At 35.3% G+C, this 16627-nt stretch overlaps 1 protein-coding gene across 1 annotated transcript in view; it reads left to right on the top strand.

Moving 5' to 3' along the window:
• The window catches only part of LOC145978874 (calpain-B-like), a 41082-nt gene extending 25306 nt beyond the window's left edge, over positions 1 to 15776 (top strand). Inside the window, exons 7-16 of the mRNA XM_083111776.1 lie at positions 359 to 530; positions 2343 to 2524; positions 3893 to 4146; positions 6423 to 6586; positions 8023 to 8240; positions 8469 to 8505; positions 8888 to 9023; positions 10751 to 10878; positions 14691 to 14886; positions 15639 to 15776. Of these exons, the coding sequence (XP_082967902.1) occupies positions 359 to 530; positions 2343 to 2524; positions 3893 to 4146; positions 6423 to 6586; positions 8023 to 8240; positions 8469 to 8505; positions 8888 to 9023; positions 10751 to 10878; positions 14691 to 14886; positions 15639 to 15724 (1573 nt within the window). The 3' untranslated portion in view covers positions 15725 to 15776. The remainder of the gene's footprint in view (positions 1 to 358; positions 531 to 2342; positions 2525 to 3892; positions 4147 to 6422; positions 6587 to 8022; positions 8241 to 8468; positions 8506 to 8887; positions 9024 to 10750; positions 10879 to 14690; positions 14887 to 15638) is intronic.
• Positions 15777 to 16627: the final 851 nt, after the last annotated feature.

Genomic DNA, 16627 nt, shown 5'->3' with positions numbered 1-16627 from the left:
TGCAGATGCAAAATAATATAATCAATTAATTGTTAGTGGTATTTACTTTTTCTTGCGACGTTTCATCCTATTTCCCAGAACTTTTTCAAGCTTACACTAATATAAACACACACACTACACATGAGGTTGTTCTGGGAAACTAGAATGAAACGTCACAAGAAAAAATAAAAACCACTAAAAATAAGTGTACAATATTATTTTGCATCATATTTCTTTAACTGCTTATGCTACTTACTCATGTGGGAGTAGTATGACAAATGAGGTGAGAGGTGTGAACATGTTCAACATTTATTATGGCATCACTGTGAGAAATAACAGGAAGATGAAATTATTTTTTCTCATACTTTTGTCTTCGTAGATTACATGGTTGCTATGAATCTTTAAATGGTGGTACAACATCAGAGGCTATGGAAGATTTTACTGGAGGGCTGTCGGAAGCTTTTGAACTCAACCAAGCACCTGGGAACATCTACCAAATTATGCTTAAAGCATTTGAACGTTCTTCCCTGATGTGCTGTTGTTCTACTAAGGTTAGTACACTAAGACTCTAATACATTAAAATGTACACTGGGAATAGCAGAGTAACATGATATAAGAGAACTGTATTCAAATTTCTTGCTTGGTGCTACTGTAAGCAATTGTAATGTATTAAAAAATGTATTCATAAAACACTTACATAAGATATATGTGAGAATAGTTTAATTTACACAGCATGTCTCTGTGCTTGTCAAATCAAAAGTTTTCTATCATTTTTCCATTTTGTAGTGACACGTTTCTAGGCTTACATAGACCTTTCTAGTTAACTTTAACTCTTTCTTCGCAAATTGTAGCAGCGGCCCCCGTGGCGGAGTGGTTAACACATTACACCTTGATGACAGGGTTCCTGGGTTCGAATCCCTGCCTGGGCATGGATGTTTGTGAGTGTCCATTCATGAATTGCATCAGTCATCCCCATCTTCGCAAATTAGCCAAAGTGGCACAAAAAGCGAAGTAAAATAAATCAAATCAATAAAATAAAATTTACAATTTGTAGGTAGTCACTTTATATTATTCGGTATGCATAAATTAAATACAGGGTAATTATAAATGATTCATCGGGTTTTAAAGTGAAATTTTTCAAAAACTATTAATATATTATGTGTGTGCTAATCATGAAACGAAAGAACATATCTGAAAGTTTAATTTCTCATTTTTGTAACCTTGGCGCCTGCTGACAGATGGCAGCACAAACCTAGTTTTCAAAATGGCATCTATGCAGCAGAAAGCATTCTGTGTTTTGGAATATGAGAAATGTTTTTCCGTTGCATTCAGGAGACAGTTTGCAACTGCACCACCAGGTGACCAAAGCATTATGCGATGGCCTCGACAGTTAAAGGAAACTGTTGCTTGTGTAAAAGTAAAAGCACAGGACGTCCAAGTGGTTCTGATGAAACAGTGGAGCAAGTTAGGGTGAGTTTTGTGCATAGCCCACAGAAATCAATACACCGTACCAATCCGAAACTTGATATTCCGCAGCCAACTGTCTGGAAATTTTGCGAACCTGATTGCGACTGAAACCGTACCACATACAGTTATTGCAAATGTTACAACCGGAAAACCTCGTCAAACGATATGAATTTTGCAATTCCATGCAGGACTCTTATGGAAGACGATGGTTTTCGTGAGGTGACATTCCATTTGACACACTGAGGTGCGTCGCTACCTGAACGAAGAACTCCCACGCCGTTGGATTGAGCGACGTGCTGAAGATGACTTAGCACTTTTCCCATGCCTCCTACATCTCCCAACCTAACAGTTTGTGATTTTCCCCTTTGGGGCATGTGAAAGACACAGTGTACGTGCCACCACTACTAAACAACTTTTGTTGAGCTGTAGGATCGCATTACAGCTGGATGAACGACCATTAGTAGGGATATGCTAGAGCATGTGTGGGGCGAACTAGACTATCGCATAGATGTGTGTCGTGTGATGAAAGGAAGCCACATTGAACATTTGTGGAAGTATGTCTCAAACGTGGACAGTTTCTGTTTATTTTCATGTATCATTCTTCATTGTATGCTTTATATATTTTTTAATGCAGCTCTTTCAAACCCGATGAATCATTTATAATTACCCTGTATTATAATTTCTATTTCCATGCAAGGAAGGCTCTTAATAGTATGCTAAGCTGACAGCAAAAATGGGGAGGGAAGAGGTAATGGAGATTATATAGGTCTTCTACTTGGGATGTTAGAATATAAACAAAAATTAAGTTCTTGACATTTAAACATTAACATTTACAAGCAAAAAGTTACAAAAATGTTTGTATGATAATTTCAGAAGAGATGTTCTTCTTTCTCTAGTGTGATTCCCATGTGTATAATGAAATAACTGAGATGGGAATAATAACAGACCATGCATACAGCATCACAAATGTAAAACAAATGACAGTTGAGTTTCCCGATAAATGTGAAAAACTTCCTCTCATTCGACTGCGAAACCCGTGGGGAGACAAAACAGAATGGAAAGGTGCTTGGAGTGATAAGTAAGAGCTTGTTACTTTTTTGAACCTGTTTGTTAATTTATTCACTTTACCTACACCCACTACTTCTAGTACTAGCCTTCTGTTGTTTTATGTTACTTTCATGTCCATCTGTTACTTGCAATAAGGATAAAACATATTATGAAACAGATAAGAAAAAAAACACAAAATAGTTATTAATTTTTTGAAGGCCGTGCTAGTTACCCAATCATAGTACTAACAGAGTGCATTATAAAAACCTAAAAGTTTATTAATATTATTAGGGCTGAGCTGATACCGATGTTGATGTATTGGTATTGACAATAATCGTGGTATCAGGATCAGAAAATATCAGTTGGATTTTTTCTACCACTACCGACCGATACCTTTCCAGCATTTTTGTCTTTTGCAGGGCCTGCAAAAATGCCATATGACATTTTCGTGGTGTGCTGGAAATTATGCAAAAATCAAAGTTCCATTTATTTTGCACTAATGTGAAACACTGTTTTTTATGATTACATAACATTATTTTAATATTCCGACATAATTCTTGAATGTTTTAAAATAAACCTCTGGTAAATTGATGATTATAATTGTAGTGGAAAAGAAGGCCCCCGTAGCAGAGTGGTTAGTACATCGCACTACGATGCCAGGGGTCGCAGGTTTGAATCATGGCCTGGGCATGGATGTTTGCGAGTGTCCATTCATCAATTTCATCATATCATCACTCATCCCCATCTTCGCAAATTAGCCAAAAGTGGCACAAAAAAGTGAAGTAAAATAATGCAAATCAATCAATCAATTGTAGTGGAATACTCACGCACTAATATCAATCAATATTTTGAAAAACATAGTTGTTACAATTTACAGGCATCAGTATGGGTGCGAATCAGTACAAGTATTGACATCAGTGATATTGGTTCAAAGTGGTATTGGCTCAGCCTTAAATATTATGTGCAAATTTAATTAGTCATGAATTACTTTAATATACACAAAGCTACATGTGTATGTCCTTGGTCCCATTCCTATGCAAGCTCCAGAATTTCAGTGTTGACCCCGCATCTTGAGGACAATTGGGGAGCTAATGGTGCAATAGTAGCAGACTCCAGTCTTGAAAGACTGAAAACAGCAGTAAAGGGATATGCTGTACTGACCATGCATCACCCACCTGCTTGGCCAGACTTGGCCCCCATTGTACCGTTTGCACCGCAGTGTTGGTTTTATTGTATGTTTTTGCAAATACGTTATCTATCCTTTGAAGAATGATCTCACGTTCCGTTTAATTTCTTAATCCTCGTATACTTACATGCATCCACATATGTACATAAACCTGTACCTACATTAAGAAAATATGTAAAACTGCATGATCCCAATGTATAAATCCAACTTTAGGTCTCCTGAATGGCAGCTTATTTCGGAAGAACAGAAGAAAAAGATTGGGCTTACTTTTGAGGAAGATGGCGAGTTCTGGATGTCACTGGAAGACTTCAAATCACAATTCACAACACTGGAAATTTGTCTGCTGAATCCAGACTGCCTGACCGATGAGGACACCCCAGAAGCAATGAGGAAGAAGTGGGAAATGAGTGTTTTCGAAGGCGAGTGGGTAACAGGAGCAACAGCAGGAGGTTGTAGAAATTTCCTAGGTGTGTATTCTTGAAAAAATCCACTAAATTTGTATAACTTGTGACTCACTTTGAAGCAAATTTTATGTACACCATAAAAAAAAACAATCGTTCTAAGTATGTTTTTCATTTTGCAAGGTAAACCATACTAGTCACTGGGTCATTAAGGAAGTCAATATATCATTCACTTTATGAACTACATGTTATAATTTTTTATCAATTTGTTACTGATATTGACAAATTTATATTTTCTTTTAGAGAATCTTCATATCCCTAGGAACATAGTTAAAAATCTCAAACAATGAGGATTTGAAAATTGGCTTTTGAGAGTGTATGAAGGGTGCAACTTATATGTGGAAAGTCTCCTAGAAATCATTTCAGTATTTGCAACTAATGAAAAAGCTTCTATTTCTCCAGAAATCTGTTGTGGGTTGTTGTTGCCAGGAAAAAACATGTAAGGAGGTGAAAGAATGTGACTAATGTAACAATTTAAAGGAAAGAAGATGATCACGGTTGACTCTGGAAAAGTATTCTATTGGAACTTTATCATATAAATCTGCCATCATTTAATAAAAATATTCATAAGTTTACAAATGAGATAAACAGAATTTAAATATCTGCCATTTAATACAAGGGTCACTATTTATATTTTGAGCCTTGGCAACACTGATTGAAGTAAGGTGCGATTTAACGTTTGAACGGAATCGTCTGGCATTATTGACCATAAAGTACTTCAAATGTTTTGTCAATAGCTTCATTTGTGTTGTTTATGTTGCCTTGGAGATTGTGCGACAACAATAAAATGGAATTAACTCGTGAACATTTTCGTGCGATGATTTTTTACGATTTTCAACATGGATTATCAAGACAAGAGTGCATCGATCAACTTACTTCCACATTTGGCGATGAAGCCCCATCCTTTGCCACTGTGAAACGCTGGTATAACGAATTTAATCGTGGCTGCCATTCGCTCACTGACGAGATTCGCGAAGGACGTCCAAAATCAGTTGTTGTTCAAGAAAACATTGATGCTGTGCAAAACCTAATACTGCAAGATCGTCATGTGACATACTGTGAGATTGAGGCAACCATAGGCATTAGTTCCACCAGCATATATAAAATATTACATGATCATTTAGCTGTGAGAAAGATATGTTCTCGTTGGATCCCACACAATTTGACAAAAACTCAAAAAGACGCTCACGTCAATTGGTGCAAACAAATGCTCAATAAATACAATCGTGGTGCTTCAAAAGACGTATATAAGATTGTAACAGGTGACGAATCATGGATATATGCATATGAGCTGGAACGTAAACAGCAGTCGACTGTATGGGTGTTTCAAGATGAACCCAATCCAACAAAAGTTGTTCGCGCTCGAAGCACATCGAAACAAATGGTCGCCTGTTTTTTCGGGAAAACTGGTCATGTGGCAACTGTGGCTTTAGAGGAACGTAGAATGGTCAACTCTGAATGGTACACAACAATTTGTTTGCCAGATGTCTTCGGTCAAATACGGAAAACAAACAAACGCCGTCGGATCATTCTTCATCAAGACAATGCCAGCTATCACACATCTCGTCTAACAACCGACTTTATGAACAGTCAAAAAATCGAATTGATGGGTCATCTGCCATACAGTCCTGATTTGGCACCCAATGACTTCTTCTTGTTCCCGAATGTCAAAAATAAATTGCGTGGACAACGATTTTCGTCGGCGGAAGATGCCGTTGATGCGTTCAAAAACCATATTATGGAGGTGTCTCAAGAAGATTGGAAAAACTGCTTTGACAAATGGTTCGAACGAATGCAAAAGTGTATTGACCATAAAGGAGAATACTTCGAAAAACAATAAAGCAGTTTTCAATGCCAAACTCCTGTTTTTTCATTGTTAGGCTCAAAATATAAATAGTGACCCTCGTACTTAAATCCATTTTTCCGCATAGTACTGGTGCAAAATTAATGAAAATTCTGATTTTTTGCATAATTTATTGGATATTTAAGACATCCCTCAGCTAGAAACATTTTTGTAAAGCATCCCTCCAGCTGTTCCATTGTTACCATGTTAAACCATAGGAGCATATCCCCAGTTAACCCCAAGGGTCGACCAAACATACCCCCAGCTAACATTTTTCACGTCAATCACTGGTCGAAAATGATAAAATTCTGCTACCTAACGTTTACTGGTAGGTAAGTACATTAACGTCAGTTGATAAAATGATAATTAATTTATACATAATTATCAGTCTAACATGTATTAGCAATTATTCTAATTATGTTATTTGTTCAAATTTTAGAGACATTTTGGCACAATCCACAGTATCGAATTATTCTGCAGGACATAGATGAAGATGATGATGACAAAAAATGCACAGTAATTGTGGCTTTGATGCAGAAAAATAGAAGAGCATTGAAGCAAATGGGAAAGGAGAGACTGACTATAGGGTTTGAGATTTATCACGTAAGTATAAAGTAAAAAAAAATGTATGGTTATTTTTAAAAGTCAGGAGAAGATGATTGGGATACAAATTTGAGTTAAGAAGAACAGACTAAAGAATTAATGGCAAGACATTTTACTATTTAATTTGATGACAGTAACACTTTTGATGTAATGTTTGAGTAAGGCTGTTTAAAAGAAAGACTCACATTCTTTCATGTAAACTCGACATTGCAACCACATACATTGTGATATGATAAGATTTGTACGAAAAGTATAACAAAATGTAGTTATATATTTCTAATGGCATGTAGTATTATTTGAAGAATTAAGGATATTTACAGAAGTTTCGGTCATGAAACTCGATATTGCAATCACATTTCTGGAACTTTCTTCAGGAGTTTTTTTTTCTCTCCAGGTAGTTAAAACAATAAAAATACTCTTAAACAATGGGTAAACGAGGTAAAAACTCACAACAGAGCATTCATCACTGTGCAGTCGATTCCTGATATGACACTTTTCTATTTTAATTTTACCTTTTTAATCAATCTTTTAGAGTATTTTTAATGTTTTAATTACCTGGAAAAAATCCCTAGAACGATTCTAGAAACAGGGCTGAAGCATAGGAGTTTGAACTTGACTTCATATTCTTCCACTGAGAAATTTTTACGAAAATGCTAAAAGTTGATGTGATTGAATGATTTGGTTTATTTTTACTTTGCGTTCCTTCCACTTCTAGCTAATGCAAAGATGAGGACTGAGTGATGATATGATGAAGGGGAATTCATAATAAACATCCATGTCAAGGACCCCTGGCATCGTAGCACACTATGCAAACCACTCCCATCACAGAAAGTCGAAAAAAGTTGATGTAAAAATAAATCATTATTTGTTTATTTTAAGTAGCTTTTGTACAATGGAATTATGAGGAGAAAGATGATGAATTGATGAAGGTAGAAACACAATGAATCAAACCCAGAACCAAGAGGTAAGAAAATTAAATAGAGGTAATATGCGCTATTTAATTAACGCAGCTGAACACTTATCACTCAGATCTTGGTGTTCAAAAGAATTCATTTTTTATGCATGGATAAATTACAATTATAATTCTGCCGCCGTACTAACCGGTGTGCAATCACAGCACAGAATTGTTATTTGGACAAAATCCTGTTTCCCTACTGGCTGCTTTGTGGAGGGGGAATTTTAATGTTGTCGGCTCTTGCAAAAGCAGTGGGCCTAATTGGCTGTTTGACTGTGAGTTCCTTCGCAGGTAAACGTGGCAACACAGGATCACTGCCATAAAGATGGTCTCCACGCCGGTTCCTGGCCCGAAGAAACTGTAACGACTTGGAAGATCCATGCTCATTTCATAAAAATTTGTGAAGTACGGGAAAAAATATGACACTTAAAAGTGTTTGCAAACAAAAAGTGTTGATGCAGATATCTTGTGTTTTTTGCAGCTAGAAAATCCAGAAAAAGTTTCAAAACCTTTAGATGTAAATTTCTTCAAGTACAATGCTCCGGTCGAAAGAACTCCTACTTTCATCAATCGCCGTGAGGTGACTGGTCGTTTTAAGCTTCTCCCTGGTACCTACTGCATCATTCCATCAACTTTTGAACCAAACAAAGTGGGAGATTTTATCGTGAGGGTCTTCTCGGAAAACAAAAATAATATGGAGTAAGTACTATTACATATAATTATATCACAGACTATGTGTGGATGCCAATCTTTCTTGCCATGGAATAAACAGTGCAATGTTTCTAAGCATAGCATTTAAATTGTAGCTATGGTGTTTAGATCTTTGAAAATAATACATTTTAATCTCAACTGCTATTCTTCTTCTAGCATAACAAAAAATTCAGTGAGTGTCTCATCCAAAAATGAATAATCACTGTTGTTTTTCAGGGAAAATGATGATGGTTTATCAATCATGAAGAAAGAGGTAAGTTTCTGATGGTTACACTTTTTAAAAATAATTTGCTGTACCAGATATATTGATGAAGTGTTGTACACAAAATATCCTTCCTATTTTATACAGTATTATTCTGATAAGTATTCTGACTTGAAGGTGTTCCTATTGCAATAGTTAATTGAAAGAACTCCCTTTCTTTACAATGTGATTTTAGTTTGTAAAACTGTTCAGTTTTCTTATTATTTTACTAACACTGAACTAATTCTCTACTCTGAAGTAAATTATAGATACGTATATTATTTCAGAAATGTCAGAGCCTGTATAAAATTGACTGTATCTAACCTTCAAAATTGTTTTGTTTCAGATATACAATGACTCCATATATTCATTACTCTCTGTCTTCCTTTCGTAGGAAAGCTCTAATGATGATAAAGAAGCTGTAACTCTAGAAGATATGGCTCTAGAAATATTTCAGAAAATTACAGGAGACGAGCTGGAAGTTGACTGCTTTGAACTGAAAGAGGTTCTGGATTCTACATATAAGAAAGGTGACTTGATTAGTTATTAGTGTTAAATAGGGATGCCCTTAATTTTTAGACACGACAAATTTAAATGTTTTCTAATATTCATACACTGATTAAGAGACTACAACCAGCAGGTTATACTCATTACTAAAGTAAAAGTAAAGTGCTCCCCTGTACTTTGCACCATGCCATGAAGATGTATAGGGGGTGTGTGGTTAGGGCCCCACACTTTCTTGATCTCGGCCGAGCTGGGGGTGATGTGATCAGCACCATGCCCCTGGCTACCTTTACCCCCGAGAGTTTCCTCCAGGTACCCACTTTATACGACACTGGGTGGGCGCCGGAGCCGCTTGAATAAGTTCCGGTTCTCTCCTCCCGGAGATCGAACTCGGGTCTCTCGCATGGTAGTCAGATGCCCTAACGACCGAGCTACCGCAGCTTATGCTTATTACTAGGGAAAGGATTTTTAGGTGCTAAAAAACTGAAAAAATATTTATTTTTTATGTTCTAAAACAAGAAATATATGTCTAAAATTCAATAAATGTTTTAATTCAAACCTGTCAGACAAAATAAATAGATACTCGCCAGAGACAGCAGGACATTAGTTGTATGTTGCATTCTGTTCATTACAATGAACAACAAAGTACATTTCTAAATTGTCCATTTAAAATGCATGCTGATTACTCTGAACAATAACTTGTATTCTGAAAACGACTTTTCCATATCACACTAGTCAGATGAAGTGCAGGTTGTCACACACTACACCATCAAATTCACCTACACATTCACTCTCCAAAACCTGAGCTACTTTACAGCTTTTGGTAGTTCTGGTAGTTTTACTACCTTGTGTTCCTTTCGGACAGACTTCCGAAATTTGTTTTTAGCTGCCTGCAATCATCTCTCTGATGGTGAATTCAATTTCCCTTCAACTGCACTAACGTCCTTCACTGTTTCACAAAGCAGTTGTGTGGAAGTTTCCACCTTTTCTATCACACCACACAACAAGCTTAGATTTGGAGATAGGAACCCCAAATCGTTTTGTAAACATCCAGCTTTCAATAAATGTTGAAGTATCGCAAAATATTTCATCTATTTTATGCAATAACTCCAAATTCTGCATTCATGCAAAGAATTCAGGAACATATTTTATCTGGAATGTCTAAAATTTTATGTTCTTTTGTGTTTTGTGCTAAAGGTAAAAATATGCAATTTTATGTGAAATAATACTTCACAGATTACATTGCAACCATTTGGTCAGCACTTCTACTGAATATGTCAGACTTCTGAAGCAAGGTGAAAATGTGTTTTTACATAAAAATCTGCTCCCTACTCATTACTTTGATATCCACAGCTCTTATAATGCAGATGCAAGGATCTCATACTTATGTCTGTATCTTTGACATTTTACATAGCTTTTCAATCTCTATAGGCTATTTGCAATGGAGGTATATACATGAAACTGATGAAAGGGACTCTCAAAAAGAAATCTCCATAATCAAGGCAGGACACAAACCTGGAACTTAAGATGGTATGATTATGACTTAACCATTTAACATGCTAAGCCACTAAGATGACTAGGTGAAGAATAAAATTGTCACAACATAAAGTGTTAATTCCTTCTCAAATATATAAAATGGAAACAAGTTATGATAATACTTTTTTTTTCTGTTTTGTCAACATTCTCACCAACAGAATTAATTCCAGCAACAGTGTATATAAATACATTATACCCCCTCTTTTTCTGTTCACAGAACATGATTTTGAAGGTTTTTCAATTGATGTATGCCGTAGTATGGTAGCAATGATGGATACCGACAGATCTGGAAGGTTGAACTTCGATCAGTTTAAAGAGTTGTGGATTAACCTGTATACTTGGAAGGTATGTATTATGCACGTATTTTGTGTATTCAGGTCCTGATGGAATAATAACAACATCCTGCAGTTTCCATCAGTCACACTTATACAGTTTTTCTTGTATGTACGCATTGCTTGCATGATAGAATTATTTTCCTGTAGTTTACGGTTATTACAAGCATAAGAAAACAGTTTTTTCTTTGTGACGTTTCAGGAGAACACACGCTCCTTTCATCAGACATTTATTTTCATTTTGACTAAAGATACAGTTATAACAATGGTTAGTAATTTTTTAAACAAAAAGAATCTGTTATATAATGGATGTTGTCAATGTTACATTGTTGTAATATAGCAACTTAACTGTGAAAAAAGCAGTCTTTTTTTTTTTTTTTTTTTAAATTATGAATCCCAAATATCATCAGGTAATTCAAATTCATCATTGTTTTCACAAAGTCTCTTGATGTTTTCTGTTACATTAAATTTTAAAGATGGTGGCTTACTCCATTTGTGAAAAAGAAAACTCCACACTGGATCTATGTTACCATTTTCATTATTTAATTTATTCCAGTGTTCTTCTGCAATGAACGAGGCTTCCCAGACATTCAACTCTGTGTTTCCCGTTAATCTTTTTAAAACCCTTCTCTTTTTAATCAAATGCTTCTCTTCGATGATATGAGTTGACAAACCTGTTCTTGGGTTTAGATTTATAATGTCCAAATCATGTTCGTGCCATCTTATTGCCATTTTCCTTGCTGTTTGTCCCACATAATCTTTTGAACATGAACAACTTATATTATATATTCCTGTGGTTTCCACATCTGGTAGCGAGTTTCTCATTTTGAATTCATTAAATGTACATTCCAAACTTCTTGGTGATTTAAAAACAATTTTGAAATTAAAACTTCTAAAAATTTTTGCAATTTTATGTGAGAATCCCTTGTGGAATGGAATGCACACAAATTTCTTTTCAACAGATTTTTCATCTTTGTCTGTATTTCTCTTTTCCTTTAGTTTTCTTGCAACTTGTTTTTTGATTTGGTTTATTCTGTTAGTGTGAAAGCCATTTTCTTTTGCTATATTAAAGAGCCTTTCTTCTTCATTTTTGATATCCTCATTATTAGAACATAGTCTTTGTGCTCTCAGGAAAAAATTTAAAAATATGTTATCCATTGTTATACGCGAATGTTCTGATTTGGCATGGATGTATTTTTCCCCCGCTAATTTTTTTCTATGGACTGATGTTTGAATTGTTGAGTCAGTTGTCTTAATTTGCAGATCAAGGAAAGAAATTACATTGTTATTCATGGGTTCGCAAGTGAATTTTATGCGACGATGTGATTCATTTAACGATTTAAATACGTCCATGATGGTGTTCTCATTTTTAGCAATAATTAGCACATCATCTACATATCTGATGTAGAGTTTGATATCCGCACCTATCGCATTAACAATTGGAGATTCTATGTAATGAAGGAAAATGCTGGAGATGATTCCGGATACTGGGTTTCCCATTGATAGACCATTATTTTGCTGATAGATTTTGCCATCAAATATAAAGTAATTGTAATTTGCACATACAGTAAACCATCGAACCATTTCCCATGATTCTACTGGGTTAACCTTCATCTCAATAAGCCATCTGTGTAATGCATCTGTGGCACCTTCTATTGGGACACTAGGATATAAATTTTCAACATCAAAACTTGCAATACGATACTCACTATTCCAAACAATATTTTTTAGTTTCTGTTTCACTTCATATGCATTTTTAACACTGAATGGTGTTTGTTGTTTAATTATAGCAAGTCTTTCAACTAAATATTTGGATAGTTTGTATGCAGGATGTGTGAAAGTTGCAATGATGGGTCGTATTGGAGTTCCCGGTTTGTGAGTTTTTGGTAGTCCAAAGGCAATCGGCAGGGTTGAATTTTTGACAATGAGTTTTTTCTTCATTTCTCTTGGTATCGTGATACTGCTTTCAATTACTTTCTTTACCTCATTTATTATTTTAGTTATAGGGTTTCGAGAGGTTTCTGTGAAATTATTTAATTTGAAACATTCTTCCATTTTTTCTTTATAGTCCTTAATTCGGATAAGGACAGGTTTATTTTCCTTGTCCGATTTTATTAAGAAAATGTCGTTTTCTTTCAACCAGATCTTGAAACCATGAACTTTTTTTCCCAACCTTATATGCTCTTTCTCCCGTTCTGTGTATTTTGGACCTCTGTTAGTTCTTCTGTTGTATTCAAAACTTAAACGTTCATCAAGAGCATTATGTGTGAGACTTCGTAATTTTCTTTTTTCCTCCTCATCATCTAAGAAATTCAGTGCTTTCTCTATTGAAATCACGAAATCTTCCTTGTGTATATAAGCACTACCAACTGAAAATTTCATTCCGAATTGAAAAATTTCTATACACTCATCAGGTACCTCAATATCCGTAAGATTTATAAATAATCTGTTGTCAATGTTCTTAGTTTCTATTTTACCAGTGACATTAACTGCTTCCCTTCTTTCATAGTTGTTGTATATAACTTGTTCTTCTTGAATTAGCTGGTAGAATTTCCTATCAAGTCTCCTTTCTGAAAGCTTGCTGTAGTGTTCTACAACTTGTTCTGTAGCTCTGTTTACTTTATCCCATATGAGTGGGTGCAAAGAATTTGACAATGTTATGTGGAGATCATATGTCTTTCGAGAAAGGCTGTCCAATTCTGAGTACGAGTCCCTGATTAGGCGTCCTATCATTAACATTTGTAGCTTTCCTTTAAAATCACTGGTGTAGGTATTACGAGTTCGAACTTTCCACTTCAAAAAATTTGGCACTATATTGTTTAACTTGCATCTTCTCAAAAATCTGATTCTCTGAAGTGTCGTTTGAATCTTGATTTGATATTTCTGGAATGTACGTACCTCTCTCCCCGTAATAGATGAATAATAGTTTTTCTTGTATGTACGCATTGCTTGCATGATAGAATTATTCCTGAAACGTCACAAAGAAAAAACTGTTTTCTTATGCTTGTAATAACCGTAAACTACAGGAAAATAATTCACACTTATACATTAGGTGACACGTGATTTTGTTCAATGAATATCTTTCAAGTGAGTTTCAAAACATTGGTAGGGAATATAGTTATTAGAAAGTTCCAAGTGCAAAGCCTGTGATCAAGAACATTGAGAACACTTTCACTCGGACTTACCTAACAGGAATAAATTGAACACTAACAGTCTAATTGACTAACTACCTAGTGTATTACTAGCATGTTCAGGGATTTCAAGAGAGCAATGTGGTCATAATGGCAGCTTATGACTTTCTTTTAAAGTAAGTTGTATTATATTTTACCAGGTAAAACCGCTGCCAATCCTGTCGGTATGCCACTGTCCACTAAAGTTAAAATCTACAGAAACAGATGTATGGGAAGTAAAGTATATAAGAAAAGCAAATACATACAAATAGGAGGCACATAGTGGTTCGGATTCCACTTTAAACTGTAGGTCCAGTCCCGATTAGCCTTACAGTGCATAAAGTGGGCTTGAAACACCAAATCAATCAATCAATCAAATAGTCAGTTTTCATAAAAATAACTATAATAATAAATACAAATTACTCAAAACATCTGTCTTCTTCAAAACTTTGGTAAACAGATCTGAAATCAGTGGAGCTTCATAAGGAACAGCAGAAAAAAATACACCATGATGCAAACAAATAGTGTGTGGATGACAAAGCAACACGTTAAAAATATTTCAAAATCTTTACCTCTTTCTTCTAGACTGAAATCTTAAATACACCACTGTATGTACTCAAATTTATTCACTGGCTTTTATTTTCTTTCCTTGTAGAATGTATTTCAGCGTTACCATAGAGATAAAACTGGGAATCTTAGTGCTTTTGAACTTCGCCAAGCACTCAATTCAGCTGGCTACAAGCTTAACAATTATATTCTGAATATCCTCATGCACAGATATGGAAACAAGGATGGGACAATGACGTTCGACAATTTTATAATGTGTGCAGTAAAATTAAAATCTATGATTGGTAAGTTTATCACAGAAATGCATATTCCCATTTTGTTTAAAATTTAAATTCTCTCTGGAATATTTTCCTTTCAATTGTAATTATGAAGTGGAATTACATATTGGAATGAACTTGCACTGTTTGTCTTGTAAACGTTCTAAGCTCGAAAATTAGGAAAAAAAATGGGAAATGTATTGTTTTGAGCATCAGATAATTAATAATAAATAGGTCTTTCAGATGGAGAAAAGACAAATTACAGGGAAATTGTAATTTTAAAAATTAACTCTATTTGAACTGATGGCTGAAGGACCCCAAGGTCTGACAGCACAAAGGAGAAGTAAAAGCATATTAATTAACTATGAATGATTGTATCTTATATTTTGACTTGAAGCCCTACATCTTGATTCATTTAAAGCTTCTAGTGATTATACTAGTAGTATTAGAATGTCTGTAACAAATAGTTTTAACATTCTGGACAACAGAATTTACCGGTATTTTTTCATAATGTATAATATATCTAGAAACAGTATTTAAATTAGAATTATATTTTCGAATCAATCGATAACAGCTAATTTTTACAAACCAAATTTCTTCTCATGATTTCACTGATGTAATCACCATTCATTCTCAGCATTGTAATTAGCCAAAGGAGACAGTAAAGTGATGCAAAATTAGAAAAATAGAAGTATGCTACATATCATGGTACTGACATGTCTAGGAATAGAATAATATGCATAATATGTTGCAACAATCATGACTGTTTTCTTTTTCAGACACCTTCAAGGAAAGAGATCCCGAAAACACGAATACAGCAACTTTTAATTTAGATGAATGGGTGGAGAAAACACTGTACTCTTAGCAAGACTGTGAAGAAAATGTTATTTCACATCATGCAAAAATATGTTAATGTGATGAAATCTTTGTACTGATCAAATAAAATTGTATTTAAAAGCTGAAAACATGATTATCATAATGAATATGATAAAATATGTGTGATGAAGAGATTAATAATAAATACACGGGTCATCCAGGAAGTAAGTTCTGTTGGCCAATTAAAGTAACACAAAATGTAATGGAACAAAACACTTTATTGTACACTGAAGTACAGGCCTTGGACTATGTTTCAACGTAATCGCCATCCCTGTTGAGACACTTATCATAACGAGACACCATATTTTGTATCCCCATATCAAAGAACGATGCTGCCTTTGTTGATAACCAAGTGGTAACAGCTTGTTTGACTGCATCGTCATGCTCTCAGCTCTGGCCAGCAAGGAAAGCTTTCAGGTGCAAAAAGAGATGAAAATCAGATAGGGCAAGGTCTGGGCTATACAGGGGATGAGGAAATGTTTCCCAGCCAAAGTCTGTAAGGAGTTGTCGCGTTGCAGTCGCTGTATGGGGACGAGCATTGTCGTGAATGAAAACATCACCATGGCTCAACATGCCACGTTGCTTGTTTTGGATTGAGTGAGGCAATTTTCATAGAGTTTCGCAATAGGTGTTGGCATTGATGGCTTCGCAGCAGTGTTCCAAAAAGTCCATAAGCAATACTTTGTCAGTCCAAAAACACCGTGCACAGGACCTTTTAAGTGGTCAGAACCAGTCTGGCGTTGGTCTTTCGTGCCGAGGACGTGTGCCTCCACTCCATGGACTGTCGTTTTGTTTCCGGAGTCTCATGCAACACCCATGTCTCATCCCCAGTCATGATCTGATTCAAAAAGTCATCACCATCCTCACAGTACCCTGTCAAAAACAGTAATGC

The sequence above is a fragment of the Lepisma saccharinum genome, chromosome 25 (genome assembly GCF_977018435.1).
Source record: "Lepisma saccharinum chromosome 25, izLepSacc3.1, whole genome shotgun sequence".
Lineage (NCBI taxonomy): Eukaryota > Metazoa > Arthropoda > Insecta > Zygentoma > Lepismatidae > Lepisma > Lepisma saccharinum.
Note: the sequence above shows the minus strand (reverse complement) of the source record. Positions and strands in the feature narration are given on the sequence as shown.